Genomic DNA, 19,192 nt, shown 5'->3' with positions numbered 1-19,192 from the left:
GGTGCTTCAGGTTAAGAACAGTTTCAGGTTAAGAACGGACCTCTGGAACGAATTAAGTACTTAACCCGAGGTACCACTGAATTTTACTTTTAAAAGACAACTGAAGGCGGCCCTGTTTAGGGAAGTTTTTAATGTGTGACGCTGTATTGTTTTAAATATTCAGTTGGAAGCTGCCCAGAGTGGCTAGGGAAACCCAGCCAGATGGGCGGGGGATATAAATAATATATTTTTATATATTATTATTATTATTAGGCAATGAGAAAGGCCTCCCTCTAGGCCTGAGACCCTTGAACGCTGCTGCCTCTCAGGATACACAACAGCAGCTTGCTGTCTGGAGCCCACCTGGGTGAAGATTCCCAGAGAGAAGCTGTAGAGCAACCCTGGCGTCTTCCATACCAGTTCCTGGTGACTTTGGGGTGGGGGTTGCACATGAACAATGTGTGTCAAGAGACTCAAAACCAGAGAGCTTCTGACGGGTGAGAGGAGAAAAGGAGCCGATCTGACTTTTGACAGCATAAAGAATGACCCAAAGGGAAAGAACAGAGGAAGTGGCGTCGTGACAAGAAGGCTCAGGCTTGACGGAGAGACGAAGTGTGCATGCAGATGGGCCTCGATGGAGACAGTCTGGCCACATCAGCGACGGCGGCTGCTCTGTTAAGCACCGCCAATCATCAAGGATTCTGGGCAGGTGTGCCCCACATGGGGGGGGGGGAGAAACGGACTATTGCCCTTGAAAGCAACAGTTGAGATGCATCAGTGATACATGGGGAACACTGAGTGCTGGCCGGTACAGAAACTGGGGTGGGTAAAGGGAGAGGAAGATTTTTTACCCTTTAGGCTATTTTCAGCTGGAGTCACAGCATGAAACTGATTCTGCAGCCAAACCCCCGAAATGCCCTTAAAACCAGGGGAGACAGAACGTTATGGAAAAGTTCAAAGCACACGTTGAAAGAGAGATGCTGGTGCTTTCGGATGCATGGATGAGAGATAGTTTTAAAGCGGAACGGTTAAGATGTTGGCTTGAGAAAAGGGAGTAAAAGGTAAAGGGACCCCTGACCATTAGGTCCAGTTGTGACCGACTCTGGGGTTGCGGCGCTCATCTCGCTTTATTGGCCGAGGGAGCCGGCGTTTGTCCGCAGACAGCTTCCGGGTCATGTGGGCAGCATGACTAAGCCGCTTCTGGCGAACCAGAGCAGCACACGGAAACGCCGTTTACCTTCCCGCCGGAGTGGTACCTTTTTATCTACTTGCACTTTGACGTGCTTTTGAACTGCTAGGTTGGCAGGAACAGGGACTGAGCAACGGTAACTCACCCCGTCACGGGGATTCGAACCACTGACCTTCTGATCAGCAAGTCCTAGGCTCTGTGGTTTAACCCACAGCGCCACCCGCGTCCCGATAAAAGGGAGAGCCGGGCAGTGGCGTAGCGTGGGTTGTCAGCACCCGGGGCAAGGCAAGTAATTTGCGCCCCCTAACCCTGAGTGAGCCAGGTAGGGACAAAGAGCTGCGAGTGCGAGCGCGCCCCCCAGATGTTGCGCCCGGTGCGGCTGGCCCCCCTCCACCCCCCCACGCTACGCCACTGGAGCCGGGTTCAAATTGATGCTCAGCCATGGACTTCACGGGATGAGCTTGGGCCAGGCACTCTCGATCAGGCAAATCTACCTCACAGAGCTTTTGTGAAGATAAAGTGGGCTGATCCTGAACTCCTTGGGGAGGAAAGGTGGGGTCTACACTTAGGTAAAATGAGTGCCATGTTTTCTAACCCTTAAGCCATCCCGTATCCTAGATTTAGTTACAGTATTATTTTATTAGGTTTTGTGTGTTTAAGCCACCCTTCACTATAGGGTTCCCAGGGTGGGTTACGATGACAAAATATACAATTTTTAAAAGAAAGTAAAACTATTTTGATTATAAAACCAGGAAAAATGTTCCGAATGGAACCGAACAGTATAAATTCAGCCAAAGACAGGCACCCCACAAAACAAAATAACTTCAACATCACAGGCCAGGGTAAAGATACCTATGGATTAACCAAGGTCAATCAGCTGTGAAGGAAAGGCACTCTTTGTGTGCTCAGAGGTTAACGTCCACAATTTTTCATGTTCCATGTCACATCTGTACTATTCATCTTCTCACAGAACTACAATTCCCAGAGTGGTTTAACAACCAGCCTCTCATCTTTGCGGAGCTCTGTGAGAAGAAGAAGAAGAGTTTGGATTTGATATCCCGCTTTATCACTGCCCTAAGGAGTCTCAAAGCGGCTCACATTCTCCTTTTCCTTCCTCCCCACAACAAACACTCTGTGAGGTGAGTGGAGCTGAGAGACTTCAGAGAAGTGTGACTGGCCCAAGGTCACGCAGCAGCTGCATGTGGAGGAGTGGAGACGCGAACCCGGTTCACCAGATTACGAGTCTACCGCTCTTAACCACTACACCACACTGGCTCCCTGTGAAGGGAACAGGGGGTCTCCTAACAACTCTCAGCACCCTTAACAAACTACAGTTCCCAGAATTCTTTGGGGAGAAACCATGACTGTTAAAGTGCAGGTGTGCGCATCAAAATCCTCTCTTATTTGTAGCTAGTTATGCCAACCTAGCAGTTCGAAAGCACCCCCGGGTGCAAGTAGATAAATAGGGACCGCTTACAAGCAGGAAGGTAAACAGCGTTCTGTGTGCTGCGCTGGCTCACCAGATGCAGCTTGTCATGCTGGCCACGTGACCCGGAAGTGTCTGCGGACAGCGCTGGCTTCCGGCCTCTAGAGTGAGATGAGCGCACAACCTTAGAGTCTGGCAAGACTGGCCCGTACAGGCAGGGGTACCTTTACCTTTACCTTATGGTGAAAGAAACAGCATCTGCCACTGCAATCTTATGTAGAGCCTTCCCTTTGGGGTGGTAAAGGTAAAGGTAAAGGGACCCCTGACCATTAGGGCCAGTCGCAGATGACTCTGGGGTTGCGGCGCTCATCTCGCTTTACTGGCCAAGGGAGCCGGCGTACAGCTTCCGGGTCATGTGGCCAGCATGACTAAGCTGCTTCTGGCGAACCAGAGCAGCGCACGGAAATGCCATTTACCTTCCCGCCAGAGTGGTACCTATTTATCTACTTGCACTTGGACGTGCTTTTGAACTGCTAGGTTGGCAGGAGCAGGGACCAAGCAACGGGAGCTCACCCCGTTGCGGGGATTCGAACTACCGACCTTCTGAATGGCAAGTCCTAGGCTCAGTGGTTTAACCCACAGTGCCACCCGGGTGGTAGCTTTCATTTATTAAATTGCAAAGGCTTGTTTATGCACTCAAGGAGTAAAGTGGGGAGAGTTCCCTGAAACGTATTGTTTTAGGCTGTGTGTGATGTATCAGTATATTTGAATACTGCCTCTTCCCCTTTCTCTCCCTCACACACCTCAACCTCCCTGCATGTGAAAATCTAGCCTATCAGGAGGAAGGTTTCCACTGAGCCTTCTCCTTGATCTACAGTATTTGTATATACAGTGGTACCTCGGGTTAAGTAATTAGTTCGTTCCGGAGGTCCGTACTTAATCTGAAACTGTTCTTAACCTGAAGCACCACCTTAGCTAATGGGGCCTCCCGCTGCCGCAGCACCGCCGGAGCCCGATTTCTGTTCTCATCCTGAAGCAAAGTTCTTAACCTGAAGCACTATTTCTGGGTTAGCGGAGTCTGTAACCTGAAGCATATGTAACCTGAAGCGTATGTAACCTGAGGTACCACTGTACAAGGAATGCTTCGCCCTGCTGACATGGAGGAGCATTGAAAATGCACGCCCTTGCTCGCAGCCTTTAATGGAATCGCCCACAAAGAGCTTTTAACACTTACCATTTTACTGGTAAGAGAAAGTATTTAAGCAGATTGATATGGATGTGGTGGATTCATTTTTAAAGGCAGGTAAATCAGTCGTCTACAGATCCTCCCATTGGGCCTCCTTTCCTCTGCGAACTTTGACCGCAGCAACAGCGCTTGCGGCCAGCCTGGTGTAGAGATGGGGAACATGTGGCTCTCTAGTTTTTGTGGGACTTCAATTCCCACCAGCCTCAGCAAGCATGGACGGCGGTCAGGAACGATGGGAGCTGTAGTCTAGCAACATCTGGCGAGTCCCTTCTCTGCCCTAGCAAAAGGACACAAGACTGAGCCGGCATTTTAACTCCCATCTTCTCCCTAAAGCAACCGCTTGCCTATTCCTTCTCCTTGCTTGTTATCTCTGCCACGTTACCAACCTGCTACTTTAGCTTGGTCCAAGAAGAGCTCTGAGCTGCATGACATTCCAGCAAGGGGATGTAGGTCAGCCTGGGATTAGGGAGGGATGTGGGATCTGTATGTAGTCCCTCGTGATGCTAACACACCTTCCTTTCTACTGAGAGGGCAGCAGGGCCCTCCTCCAGACGTCTACTCAAATGTAAGGTCTGCTGAGTTCAGTGGGACTTGCTGCTAGGCAGGCGTGTGTACAGGTTTGCAGCCTGAGTCTCACTACTGGGTTCAGGATCCCAGTGGGGCAGGGAGGGGCATCAAAGCTCTGTCTACTATCAGGTCCCTTAGGGTCAGCTGCAAGAAGCGAAGGCACCCATTTGTCACAAAGAAAACCACACAAGCCAAGGCCAAGATATGGCAAAGCGGAAGGGTGAAGGCGAGACATCTTTGCAGATGTGGGAGAGCAAGGGGGAAGGGCAGTCAGAATACAACTCACCTGATCCAGGTGTGTAAACAGGAGGCCGCCACACTACAGAAGGGAGCAAGGTAGAAAAAGCAATCAGAACCAAAAGAGAGGTCTGTCCCCAATATTAGGCAAATGGAGGCAACTGCCTCAGGCAATGGGCATGGCAAATTTTCACCCCAGGGGCCTCTGTGAGCTTTTTTGATGGCTACCCCACAAACCCAGTTCTTGTGGGGAGATGCAGAGCATCCATCCCACCCCATGCTTCCCTTTGAGGAAGAGGTCCTTTGTCAGAGCAAGGCATTCTGGGTAAGTTGGCCTGGGAGAGTGTCTGAACCACCACTGGTGGTTTTTTCACAGCAGGTAGGGTTTTTTTTTTAAAATAGAAATTTTAATTAAGTTTGTAAGGACAGATTAAATGATGCAGAATTGAGGGAACTCTTATCATCCTGTCAGCACAATTAAAAATACCTAGGATCATAAACCTTAATTGATTTAATTGGTATATAAATCTACTTTAATGGATCATTCAGACATGTCCCAGCTGCAATCCCAAAGTGCGAACGTCTATTATTAAGACTGAGGATGAAGTTCCTGCTTATTTTTGGAAGCTGTTTTGGTTTTGGTGTGTTAAGGACAACCTTCTTCCATATGGTCCTCCTCCCCCCATATGCTCTGTTCAAGATCTGAGGCCTTGCTCCAAGTACCACTTCGTATGAAACGCAGTCAGCAGCCACCAGGAGCAGGGCCTTTTTGGTATCAGCCCCACTCCATAGATGTCATGACCCCAGACCCTGGGCCCTTGCAGTGTGCTGCAGAATACTTAAGGCCACGAGATTCAGACTGCTTCCTCAGTACAATCAGTACAATTTCCAGGAGCCTCCTGGCCAGATAACACAGCCCCACACCACCCTCAGAGTCCACAGCTGTCTCTCCCACTCCCCGACTCAGATGAAGGCCAGTATAAGGAGACTTCCTCTGTGGAAAGTGTATTATGTGCTCAGTTGGTTTTAGCTCTTAGCTTGGTACAGAAGAGCTCCAGTGACGCTTGGAGCTGTCCAAGGTCCTGATTGTCTCTGCTTTCTGTCTAAGAGAGTTTCTGACCAAACTTGTCCTGCCTTGATCCAGCCTGTCTGGGGGTGACTTGGCTTTGCTGACCTAGACTGGACTTTACCTGCTTGATCTGGCCTTGCCTGTCACGACTTAACTTCACTGGGTACAACCCATTTCCCCTGTGAGGTTCAAGAGCCTACAGGACTGGATAATGGAATATGTACTCAAAAGAAAAAAATTATCCGGGTCCGACACTTTGTCCTTTTTAGAGTCTGTCCGAGACATGGCTGTTCCAGAAGGCCTGTAATTGATTGATCTCTTTACTTTGTTATTTTTGAGAGGTTTACCGCCATTACTAATGTTTTACTTGATGACATTTGATGCCATCAAATTTTATATTGCCTCTTTTAAACTAACTGCACGGCGGGCTCTTATGCAAGCCTCTGTGAATTCCACTTTGTGGGATGGGCAAGATATAAGGAAGCTCATAATAAGGGATCTTGGCAAAAGCCCTATTATGCCAACCAATATGCCCCTGCCAGGACAGAGATGCCAAGAGAATGGCTATAATGGGCCAAAGTGGTGAGTCCTTCTTCATTCTTTGTCTGGCTCTTCCCCTTTGTCCTTACCTCCTTGGGTGACCCTGATGGGAGTACGAGACTGTGAATTCTGTACCCCAGGAATGGGGAGACTGCCACCCTCCAGGTGATGGGAGTCCAACAATACGTGGGTGCTCACAAGTTTCCCATCCCTGCTATACACTTCCAGCCTCTGTCAATGGTGCAAATTTACACCAGCCATCTATTGTGTGGCCACCAGTTTGTTAGCACAATCCAGGGGGCTAGAGGCTTTCCTGAACCCCACCCCCAGTTCTTTCCATACCAAAGTGTTTCTCATAACCTCATTCTTGAAACTCATCTCCTATATATTTTGGAAAGTCGCTTGCTTGCTTGTTTGGTATGCATATGCATATTTCTTAAGACACCATAACCAAATATTGCATGATGATACCTGAGATCCAGGAGCAGGTTCTTGTCTATGTTTAGTTACAATTGGTCACTCTTTTTAATCAAGATGACAGCCTGACCCTATCAAACCTGCACTGATTTTAATCACCAGTATAAAAGCTGCACTGATTTTTAGTTTTCTTGAAATTCCCAAGCAAGTGCCTTATATTCCACAGTGTTCGCCCCCCCATAGAAATACCATTTCATTCCTTACTCTCTCAGCAGAGAAGAGGAACAAGAGCCAGAGTGCATCATGTACCAAAAAAGTATCAAATATAGCTGTTGTGGTGTTAATTCTAAGCCCATTATAACTATATATTAAAAAAATTCCTGGAAACTTCTGCTAGAGTCACAGATCCACACACTTTTTCCCTGAGTGAGAACTTTCTGCTCCAAATGTAGTTATGGGTGTCCACAGGAGTTTTCCTGGGGGTGCTGGTCGTGAAAGTAAAGTACCGTATTTTTCGCTCTATAAGACGCAGCAGACCACAAGACGTACCTAGTTTTTGGAGGAGGAAAACAAGAAAACAAATATTCTGAATCTCAGAAGCCAGAACAGCAAGAGGGATCGCTGCGCAGCGAAAGCAGCAATGCTTCTTGCTGTTCTGGCTTCTGGGATAGCTGCGCAGCCTGCATTCACTCCATAAGACACACACACATTTCCCCTTACTTTTTAGGAGGGGAAAAAGTGAGTCTTATAGAGCAAATAATATGGTAAAATACTGAAAGGGGAGCAGCAGGCCAGCTTCTCACTGAAAAAGAGGGAATAATAGCACCTGTGCTTTTTTTGTTGCACATTTCAGGTTCCACAAATGCTAGAATTTGACTTTTAAAAATATGAGAATCTAGGGGTTATGGTTCCATCATTGGGGGAGTGGAATTGTCATCGTTGTCCCCCAACCCAGGACATCTATCCATTTGCCCTGATCCCACCACTCCACCTGTTGTCCTGCTTTGTGACTTACATTCGCAGACAGGCTTGGAGGAACTCCAGCGGCCCACCTTGGTGCAGTTGCTACGTGGGCTGCCCACCAGGTGGAAGCCAGGATTGCAGCGATACTCCACCCAGGTGCCCTCCACAGGCACCCGCTCAATCGCCCGGACATGCACTTGCCCGTTCTCCAGGCTCAGATGCATCTTGGGACAGGTGCGCACTGCAGGGGAAAGGAAAGAAGCAGTCGTTTGAGAAGCACGGCCCAATTACTAGAGTATGTAGCTTGGTTCAGCCCCTCTCCGCAGCCTGGCCTGGCTCTGGGGGCAAGCGGAAAGACTCGATGGGGGTTGGACTCGATGGCCCTTGTGGTCTCTTCCAACTCTATGATTCTATGATTCTATGAAAGACGTGCATGGCAATAACTGTTATGTATTGAAGTTCTCACCCTGGGCCAGCAGGGGGATACTGTAGATAGTTATGCAAATAGGGGATCGAAAGTGAAGTTCAGTGATTGGATAGTTTTAGAAAATTGTTACAGTTACATTGTACTGGAGCTCTATATAAGCAGGCTGACTGAACCCTTCAGTTCAGTTCTGTTCTGGCCTGTGAATAAACAAGAGCTGTTTGAAGAATTGCTGTGTCGTCTGATATGTTCACCCACAACAATAACAACTCTTCCCCCTCTGCCACATGGGACTCACAGCAGCGGCTCTCGACTTCACTGTCCGTCCAGGTGCCGTTGGACAGGCACTTCCGCACTTTGGGCCCCACGATCTCGCGCTCGGGCCGGCACACGTATTCGATCTCGTAGTCGAAGGGCAGGAAGCGGGCACTCTGGACCTGTTCGCGAGTCAAGCCTCGGTAGCGGATGCCGCCATCCCAAGGAGGGAAGATGAGTTTGCAACCTGGGAGGGGAGAGGGAGAAGAAGAGGGGGAGGGAAGGGGGGAAGTCAAGGTAGAGGAGGGGGAAAAGAAGAAGGGAACAATTTTATTTTATTTTATTTTAAGCAGTGATCAGCACTGGCTTATAAGCAGCCTGCATCATGAGAGTCTGTGTGCTGTACTGCTTAGGATCTTGGAGGCCTGAGTTCAGCCACAAAGCTTTTCGGGTGACCTGGAGCCTATCATTTTTTGACCCTACATAACTCCATTCTTATCCATTCTTAAGGAAATCAGCCCTGAGGACAGATCCTGAAGCTGAGGCTCCAATACTTTGGACACCTCATGAGAAGAGAAGACTCCCTGGAAAAGACCCTGATGTTGGGAAAGATGGAGGGCACAAGGAGAAGGGGACGACAGAGGACGAGATGGCTGGACATTGTTCTTGAAGCTACCAGCATGAGTCTGACCAAACTGCGGGAGGCAGTGGAAGACAGGAGTGCCTGGCGTGCTCTGGTCCACGGGGTCATGAAGAGTCGGACACGACTAAATGACTAAACAACAACAACAACAACAAACTCCACAAGGCTGTTGTGAGAATAGAAAGCACATGTTTTCATTCATATATGCCACCTTATGGAATCTTATGGAATGAAAATAAGAACTTCCTTCTTTGGAGATTTTAAAGCAGAGGTTGGATGGGCATCTGTCATAGATGCTTTAGCTGAGATTCCTACATTGCAGGGGGCTGGACTAGACAGCAGTTCTCAACCTGTGGGTCCCCAGATGTTGTTGGACTACAACTCCCATCATCTGGCTCAACTCCCTGAGCTCTGGCCTTCCTAACTACGGGTGATGGGAGTTGTAGTTCAACAACATCTGGGGACCCACAGGTTGAGAAAGGCTGGACTAGGATGACATTCAGGGTCCCTTCCAACTCTATAATTCTACGATTCTATAACACAATTTTTAAAAATGGGTCCCCCTCTAAATCTGTCCTGGGGGGGGTCCCCCAAACTCTCCAGAGCAGATCTGTGGATGCCACAGGCCACACATGAAAGGAGGAGAGATTAGGGGAGTCCAGCTGCCCAAGCGGAAGTTGTTCCACTGTGTGTTTGCTGAGCTGAACGCTGCCCAGCATGCTAGAAATAAAAGAAGCATTTAAAATACAATTAAAAAGTACGCTGCATCTAGTACAGCACATTGCAACTGCTAAAACAAGCAGAAACATTGTTAAGTGATCATCCAAGACCCTAAGCAATTTTCAAGCAGCCCATTGGAATAAATGTTTGGGAGCCAATTCAGGTACAGTACAAAAATCTTTACACGGCGAAGGAAGTCTTCAGTGAAGGAATTCTGCCATATGCAATGCGAGTTATTTTACATAGATACCCTCTAAAGCAGGGGTCAGCAAACTTTTTTAGCAGGGGGCCGGTCCACTGTCCCTCATACCTTGTGACTATATTTTGGAGAAAAAGTTAACGAATTTCTATGCCCAACAAATAACCCAGAGATGCATTTTAAAGAAAAGCACACATTCTACTCATGTAAAAACACCAGGCAGGCCCCACAAATAACCCAGAGGTGCATTTTAAATAAAAGCACACATTCTACTCATGTAAAAACATGCTGATTCCTGGACCGTCCGTGGGCCGGATTTAGAAGGCGATTGGGCCAGATTCGGCCCCCGGGCCTTAGTTTGCCTCTCCATGCTCTAAAGGTTAAGCAAACTGCACCAGCACAGAGGGAATACAGAGAGCCATTTCCCAAGTTGATAACTATTCCTCAGTGAGTAGGCAGCCACCTGGGGTGCTGATCAGCCATACTGCCGGCCCACCTGGAGAGGGTTTTTAATCGCACTTCCGCAACCAATTAGGGAATCCAGGGAAGCAGAGGAGCCGGTACAGCTCTCCTCAGCTCAGCGCATGGGCGGGGGCTCCAGGCAGATGGTGGCTCCCCGTATAGATTGATGCCCACAAGTTGCTACTTCGTAAATGGCCATCTGCATACGCCCCTAAATATAACAAATTATTCTATATGCTCCAGGCAGAAGAAGGGAGAGGCAACAGGGAGTGCATTAGCACTGCATTTCTAGGGAAAGGGAGAAAGCGGGTAGATCACGAGACCAGAGAATTAGTGTGGGGTAGCGGAGAAGATGGAAAATTCAGACCAGGAGTCCTGGATTCAAATCACCTACTTAGGGATGTCCCAACCTGGCTCACACTAGAGGAATGTTTGAAAGAGCTGGGTATGTTTAGCTTGGATGAGAGATTAAGGGGAGGCACTTTACAATGAAAGCGACATTATGGGACTTCGAACAGTCGTGGCTTCCTGGACAGTTTGTAAAAGCTGCTGAGAGTTGCTAGGAGACCCTCACAGAGAAGTTTAATGGTTAGTTCTACTTTCCAGGGAACTCTGGGAATTGTAGCTCTACGAGGGGAATTGGGGAGGGACAGCTCTCAGCACCCTTAACAAATTGCAGCTCCCAGGTGGCTGTGGGGAAAGCCATGACTGCTAAATTAGCAGCGGGTGGCACCGTGGCCTAAACCACAGAGTCTAGGGCTTGCTGACCAGAAGGTCGGCGGTTTGAATCCCCATGACAGGGTGAGCTCCAGTTGCTCCTGCCAACCTAGCAGTTCGAAAGCACGTCAAAGTGCAAGAAGATAAATAGGTACCGCTCTGGCGGGAAGGTAAACGGCGTTTCTGTGCGCTGCTCTGGTTCGCCAGAAGCGGCTTAGTCATGCTGGCCACATGACCCGGAAGCTGTACGCCGGCTCCCTCAGCCAGTAAAGTGAGATGAGCGCTGCCACCCCAGAGTCGTCCGCGACTGGACCTAATGGTTAGGGGTCCCTTTACCTTTACCTTACCTTCAAATATCTGAAGGGGTGTCATTACAGAAGAAGATGAAGCAGAGCTGTTCTCTGTTGCCCCAGAGGGCAGGACTAGAAACTAAATTGCATTTCAACTGAATGCCAAGAGAAACTTCCCAACATGGGCGTAGCCAATGGGGGCGGCAGGGAGGGGCAGCTGTCTCCCCACCAATAAAAATAAAAATACATAGCAAACTGAGGTTCTGACCCCCCCCGAACAAAAGGCCACCCCCCTAATAAAAATCCTGGCTAAGCCCAAGGTAGGGCTTGTTTGACCATGGGACAGACTGCCTTGGGAGGAAGTGGACCCTCCTTTGTGGCAGGTATTTCAGCAGAAGGACGGTGGCCATCTCTTTCATGTGTTGTAATTGCATCATCTGGCAATGTTGATCCTGCGTTGAGTGAGGGGGTCAGGCTGGAGGACCTCCATGGGTCCCCCTCGGCTCTCTCAGTCTGTAACCTGGGTGACCTCGATGGCACAATCGCTCTCGCTCAGCAACAAGCAGCCATTTGCCTGCTCACACGCTGCGAGTAACTAAATCAAGGCTCCCTGCAAGACCGTAGCCCCTACTCAAAGCGAGTGACCTCATCTGACAGTGAGTAATTCTGATGCAAAGATGCGGCGCGATTACCTGCCCAGAAAGGAAATTGCCTGTTCGTTTTTTGCATTAGTCACCACTCTTGGCCTTACCTCTTCCAAGTTGAGGCACCCACTCAAAAGAGAGAGCTGTTTCCATCTCAGCTGGCCATTAGGAAAACGCGTAACGAAAGAACAGGTATGTGGTTTTTCTTATTTCCTCCTCCCTCCCAATTCGATTTTCCTCTGATGTCGTGCCTTTGTAGATTGCAAGCATGGTGGGCAGGAACTGCGTTGTTTTTATTGACTTGTAAGCCACCCCAGGAACCTCTTTTTAGGCTCCAAAATAAGCAACTCTTGGGAACCTTTTTTTAAAAAGAAAAATCGAAGAAGGGGATAAAAAAATCTTTACACAATGTAAGAGGATACCTGCTGGGTCAGAACAGAAAGTTACCTTAGCAGCATAGCCTCCTGCTTCCAATAGAGACCAGTCAGGTGCTTCTGGGCACGTCTGGCTCCCCAGCAAATTGGTAGTCAATGAGCATTGACTATGTCTGAAGATGGAAGTTCTGCATTCCATGGTGCCTCGTGGAGAAAAACTAGGGTTGCTCTTCCTTTAGGTTAAAAGCAATCCTTTTTTCAAAAGAAGGAGGAGAAACGGTGCCTCCGATGTTGATTCAGGAATAAAAAGGCTTTCCTTACACTGCACGCGGTTGAAGTGAGAACAAAGGGGAGAATTTGACATGGTCTGCTTTGAGTTCCCTAACACCGACTCTGCACAGTGCTTGTCCAGGAGGGTTTGAAGATGCTTAACTCTGCAAGAAAGAGAAAGAGGCCACAGGCTGACAAGGAACTGCGGGGGTGGCGAGGGAAGAGCAGGCAACCAGGAAGGCTCATCATGAAAGGCTTTGTATTTTATTTATTTTAATGGTATTGTTATCAGATAGGAATAGAACAGAGCTGTAATTAATCACCAGACACAAAGGTGATGCTCTTAATTTAATAAAGCTAATTTAAGGTTCTGCCGAATGACCCCTTTATTCAGCATTCATCCTGATCTGCATGCAGAGAGCTTATGGGTTGGTTAGGCTATATTGGGCATTTACTGAGCATCTCTTCTGATTAGTTTACAGGGTGTTTATATGCCATATAATCACAGAATTGTAGATATATAAATGCAACGTAATTAGAAATATTATATTAGAAATTTATGTATAGCAAAATGGGACGCGGATGGCGCTGTGGGTTAAACCACAGAGCCTAGGACTTGCCGATCAGAAGGTCAGCGGTTTGAATCCCCGCGACAGGGTGAGCTCCCGTTGCTCGGTTCCTGCTCCTGCCAACCTAGCAGTTCGAAAGCATGTCAAAGTGCAAGTAGATAAATAGGTACCATTCTGGCGGGAAGGTAAATGGCATTTCCGTGTGCTGCTCTGGTTGGCCAGAAGCGGCTTGCTTAGTCATGCTGGCCACATGACCCGGAAGCTGTACGCCGGCTCCCTCGGCCAATAAAGCGAGATGAGCGCCGCAACCTCAGAGTCGGCCACGACTGGACCTAATGGTCAGGGGTCCCTTTACCTTTACCTTATATATAGCAAAGGGAAGTCTATAGCAATTAAGTATATTTTAATCTAGTCAACTATGTGATAGGCTTATGTTACAAAACAAATATGGATTTTGAATTTGATGTTTGTAATTCTTTTTCAGTTTTGGAATAAAGTTTAAAAATAAAAATAAAATCATAGAACTGTAGAGTTGGAAGGGGTCCCGAGGATCATCTAGTCCAACCCCCTGCAATGCAGGAATATGCAGCTGCCCCACCCAGGGATTGAACCTGCAACCTCGGCGTTACTGGCACCATGCTCTAACCAACCATCAATCATTCATTCACCCCACATTTCTCACTTCCTTTCCCCATCACTTTCCAAACCACATAATATCTGGTCCCCCACCCCCAATATTTAATTGTTTTCACATATTCATACAAGAAGCAACAATCAATATTTAAGAACCCCACCCACACAGACACACCAAATTTTGTGTGTGTGTGTGTGTGTGTGTGTGTGTGTGTGTGTGTTAAAGTGGATTTGTTGTGCTAGGCAGGCAGATCACTTGAATCCGCTTTGATTATGCAAACCTAAATTTCTGATAGCTGCTAAAATCCTGCCCGGAAAATATGTGTCTGCAGATACCCTTATTAAGATAGTACGGCGATAAATTAAAATAGAAGAAGCTGATCTATGGAGATGGCTTCTGAGGGATTTTAGGCTGATATGGCTGGTGAATCATCCAGCTAGGCGTGGGGACCCCCTGGAGATACCTGCTCTCATGATGTCTTCAAAAAATGGTGTGTGAATACAAATTCCTCTTTAAGCCTTCTCATTGGGAAGAACTGGCCATTTCTTCTCCCTTGGCAGGAACCAATCACATGTATAAGAAAGGCTAATTATAACCCCCCTCCTAGGTAGGTTCTGGTTAGGAAGAAATGAGAACATAGAATGTAGAACGTAGAACTGCAGAGCTGGATGGGACATAGCTCAGCTGGTTAGAGCACCGTGGTGACAATGCCAAGTTTGCAGGTTCAATTCCTGATATGGGAGAGCTGCATATTCCTGCATTGCAAGGGGTTGGAGTAGATGATCCTCAGGGTCCCTTCCATGGTATTCTAAGGGAGGCTGTTTCTTCAAGATTCTGGAGGCCCTGGGCCTATTTTCTTATGCCAATGGGACCTGTGTTACTGGAGAAGGTTTAGTAACTCAAGTCCCAGATACCTAAAAGCAGCTTCTGTTGAGCTTATCTATATCTACTTGAGGGAGAGAATGGGAGTTGTTTTCTGCAAAACTGGCTGAAGCATGGTCGCTGAGGTCTTGGCAGGCAGGTTGACAATGGCTCAGCAGCAATCACTGTGTCCAGTTCTGGGCACCACTGTCTAAGGAGGACCTTGACAAGCTGGAATGTGTGCAGAGGAGGGCGACCAAGATGATTAAGGCTCTGGAAAGCAAGCCTTATGAGGAATGGTTGAGGGAGCTGAGTATGTTTGCCTTGGAGAAGACTGAGAGGTGATATTATGGTCATCTTCAAATATCTGAAGGGCTGTCAAATGGACGGTGGAGCAAGCTGTTGTTTTGGCTGCTCCGGTGGGGTAAGGACCCAATCCAATGGATTCAAGTTACAGGAAAGGAAAGGATATTCTGGCTGAATATTAGGAAGGGCTTTCTGACAGCAAGAGTCGTTCTGACAGTGGAACCGACTCCCTCAGAAGGTGATGGACTCTCCTTCCTTGGAGGTTTTTAAATGGAGGCAGGACGGCTATCTGCCAGGGTTTCTTTGGTTTTGATTCCTGCCTTCCAGGGGGTTGGAATAGATTACCCTTGGGGGTCCCTACAACTCAGCAATGCTGTGATTCTATGTGGAATGATTGGAACAATGCAAGTTAATGAACAGAGTGGGGCAAAGAATGTTCCAGGTATTCAGCGTGACAGAATGCGCGAACTGCGGAGAGATGATGTGTCAGTACGTGCGTGCATGAATCTCCTGATTTTTGTTCTTTGGGTTTGCCTGCACCAAGCTTACAGGGAGATTGGTTTATACCAAGTCTTTATTCGGCATTTATTCTGATTTGTTTATAGGGCGCTTAAGCGACAATAAGCATACGCCCTGATTTGCTTGCAGGGCGTTTAAACCGTCTTTCCGTTAATCATTCATTCATCCCATGCTTTTTAATGCACTTCCCCTGTCACTGCCCAAACCACAAGGAGTCTGTCGCAGCTTTAAAAACAAGAAGGGAGAAAGGACTGGATTTGTTGCTCTGGGGCAACAGAGCCCTCGAATCCACTTCAAATGCGCAAACCGGCGAGCGAACGCTCATATCCCTCTTGCAGAAAACAGTGACAGTCTAGAGGCGTCCCGTGTTGACTGATTGCATTTTTAGGCAGCGTTCCATTCAACGAATCCCAAAGCGGCTTACAAACAAGCAGCAGCAACAACAGCAACATGACAGAACATCATTCTACCGGCACGACTCATATAATTGTAATATACCGCTCCGCCTCGAAGCCAAGGTAAAAGACCATCGCAAAAGCCTTCAGCTGGCCTAATGCCACTATGGCTTATATATATATATTATTTAAGGAAAACAGGAAGGAGGCCTTTCGTGGAAGGTTGCTAAGGAAAGACGCTCCACCGGTTTGGTTTTGTGCCTTGCCTGAGCCGAGCCAAAAGGGAAGAAACAAGTGTGCTCAGTGCAGGCGAAAACCTGAGCTGTGCATGCAAATCGAGCAATTACTGTAACCATGTAGTTGAGAAAAACACCCATTGGGGGAACTGACTTTCTTCCACATTATGGGAAGGATAAGGAATGATTGGGGGGAAACAATGAGTTACTGATTACCATCAATACCTCACAGGGAGATTTATTCCTATGCTCACAATGTAGCTGCATTTATGTATGGATTTTCTTTCTTCTTCAAGAGGCTACCAACTTTTCAACTGGCCCTGATAGCTGTGCCTCTAACAGCAGCATCATTTTAGGAGACGAAAATGTTGCTCTTCCGTACCTGTGAGTTTGTCCCGGAAGGCAAAGGGGCTGGCTGGCTGCAGCTAGTGGTGATGGTGTTCCTGAGATACCACTTCAGGTTTCAGCTCTTGCTCCAAGTAGGAACTGTGCTCTGTCGGACCTTAAAGGTAAAGGTAAAGGGACCCCTGACCATTAGGTCCAGTCGTGGCCGACTCTGGGGTTGCGGCGCTCATCTCACTTTATTGGCCGAGGGAGCCAGCGTACAGCTTCCGGGTCATGTGGCCACCATGACTGAGCCACTTCTGGCGAACCAGAGCAGCGCAAGGAAACGCCGTTTTCCTTCCCGCCGGAGCGGTACCTATTTATCTACTTGCACTTTGACGTACTTTCGAACTGCTAGGTTGGCAGGAGCAGGGACCGAGCAATGGGAGCTCACCCTGTCGCGGGGATACGAACCGCTGACCTTCTGAATGGCAAGCCCTAGGTTCTGTGGTTTAACCCACAGCGCCACCCGCGTCCCTTCTGTCGGACCTTAGGAAGGGGCATAAAATGGCCATGAGAAGCAATGTGAATAGGGCTCTCCCAGGGCCGTTCAAATGAAACAGGGGGGAAAAGCAGGCGCCAACAAAGGTGACTGGGTCAACTGGAAGGAACACAACTCCCAGAGTTCCCTGGGAGGAGGGATTGACCATTGCAGCACTCTGAGAACTATAGCTTGGAGGGGGAACTGGGGTCTCTTACCAACTCTCAGGACCCTCAACAAACGGCAGTTCCCAGGATACATACCACTTTAAACAGCCATGACCATGGGTAGGCAAACTAAGGCCCAGTAGCCAGATACGGCCCAATCACCTTTTAAATCTGGCCCGTGGATGGTCTGGGAATCAGCGTGTTTTTACATGAGTAGAATGTGTGCTTTTATTTAAAATACATCTCTGGGTTATTTGTGGAACATAGGAATTTGTTCATTTTTTTCTCTTCAAAATATAGTCTGGCCCCCCACAACGTCTGAGGGACAGTGGACTGGCCCCCTGCTGAAAAAGTTTGCTGACCCCTGGCCATGACTGTTTAAAGTGGTATGATGCTGCCTTGAAAATACAGTGCCAATGGGGAATCTCTCTAGATCAGGGGTCGGCAACCTAAGGCCCATGGGCCCCCGAACCGAGCCGCCCACTCGGCGAATACCCTTGCGCTGCGCTAAACTGGCGCAACGTGGTGACTCGCTTCCACGGCACCGGAAATAGTGTCTGTAGACTGCCCAGAAATGGCATCTGCACCGACACCGGAAATCACACCTGCGCAGAGGCAGGTGCCAGAAATCGCGTGAGTGCACACGATCCAGCCCACTGAGGGATCTCCACTGAGGTGAATCGGCCCAGGCAAGGTAAACCTTGCTGACCCCTGCTCTAGATCTGCCAGAATCTGTGGGCAACTGCCCTGTGGTGTGAGCAACTTTAACAGCAGGTAGCAAATTCCCAGTGAAGCATTTTTGGGCCCTGGAATGACTCTGCCCTATGAATCCCCTAAATGTTCGGACCCAGGGCCTAGCAGTTTTCAGGCAGTATATAAAGAATATTTGTTCTTGTTATTAGGCAGCTGTCACAGCCACCCAGGTGGGTCCCAGCTCACGAGAGACCTTACTCCGTTGTAGTTTACTTACAGGAAAAGTTTATTGAAGATAATTGCTTCTTTCACAGTTCAGCTTTGTGGCTGTACGTCTGTCACGTTAGACCGCCGAAGTCCCCCTCTGACTCCTCCCCTCCTCCACACCAACTTAATAGCCTGGCTCTAGACCACCTCTTCCTCTCCTTTCTTTTCCGCAGGGTCTTTCTGCCCCCCTGGGTTCTCTCTTTCCGGGATTCGCCTGAGGCTGAATCCTCTGCCGCCTCCTGCCCCCTCCTTCTGGCTTTGGGGCCAGGCTCCTCCTCTGAGCTTTCCCCACTTCCGCGCGCCTCTATGTTTGAACTTGGCGCGCGTACGTTGCTTTTGACCTTTCCTTCGTCCTCTATACTGCCCCCTGTTCCACTCTCTACCCTTTCCGGCTGAACACCTTGCTCCAACCCCCTCTCTCTGTTTTCTCCTGTTCCTCCTCCCTCCGAGAGGCTGACAACTCCACCCCCTTTACTCCGTTCCGGCTGAGACCCCTCTGACAGCGTCTGTGCTTCACTGGGCTTTCTCCCCTCCTTCCCTGACTTTTCACAGCTTCTCTCTTCTCCTGCTTTTCGCCTGATCATGCTAGCTCCCTTTTGGGAATCCTCTGACTCACTGCTTAGGCTCATAGATTCCCTTCGAATTCCGTCATCTTCTTCCTCGTCTCTCTCTCCCTCCTCCCACTCGCTTTCCGTCTCCTCTGCCATCTCCTCACTTCTCCCAGAAACCCTGACATCCATCCCCCCCTCGAAGCCCCCCCTTCCCCCCTCCCGGTCGCTGGGTGCAGGTTGAGGGAAATGTGGTTCTTCCTGGGTCGGTTCAGGATACCGGGTGTCCACGTCAATCTTCTCCTCTGGCAGCTCCGTATACGTGTGTTCGAACTCGGGTTCCCCCCCTGAAGGCATCACAGTCTCTTCCTCCCTCACTGCTTCTCCTGGCGCTGCCTGCCAAGGACCTGTCATCCACCTCTGACTCCATACCTCCCTTGGCTGATCCACCCACCAATAAGGGTTTGTCTCTCCCCCCCCCAGGCGGGGATCCCTGGTCGG

General features: G+C 48.8%; 1 protein-coding gene across 1 annotated transcript in view; it reads right to left on the bottom strand.

Moving 5' to 3' along the window:
* The window catches only part of GABBR1 (gamma-aminobutyric acid type B receptor subunit 1), a 178,369-nt gene that overhangs the window by 60,977 nt on the left and 98,200 nt on the right, over positions 1-19,192 (bottom strand). The window contains exons 4-6 of the mRNA XM_081852439.1: positions 8,356-8,559; positions 7,686-7,874; positions 4,694-4,726 (exon numbers count right to left, since the gene is read on the bottom strand). Coding sequence (XP_081708565.1) covers positions 4,694-4,726; positions 7,686-7,874; positions 8,356-8,559 — 426 coding nt within the window. The remainder of the gene's footprint in view (positions 1-4,693; positions 4,727-7,685; positions 7,875-8,355; positions 8,560-19,192) is intronic.

Source organism: Podarcis erhardii (genome assembly GCF_964252035.2).
Source record: "Podarcis erhardii genome assembly, chromosome: 2".
In the NCBI taxonomy this organism is placed as follows: Eukaryota; Metazoa; Chordata; class Lepidosauria; order Squamata; family Lacertidae; genus Podarcis; species Podarcis erhardii.
This window is presented reverse-complemented; position numbering and strand designations above follow the sequence as displayed.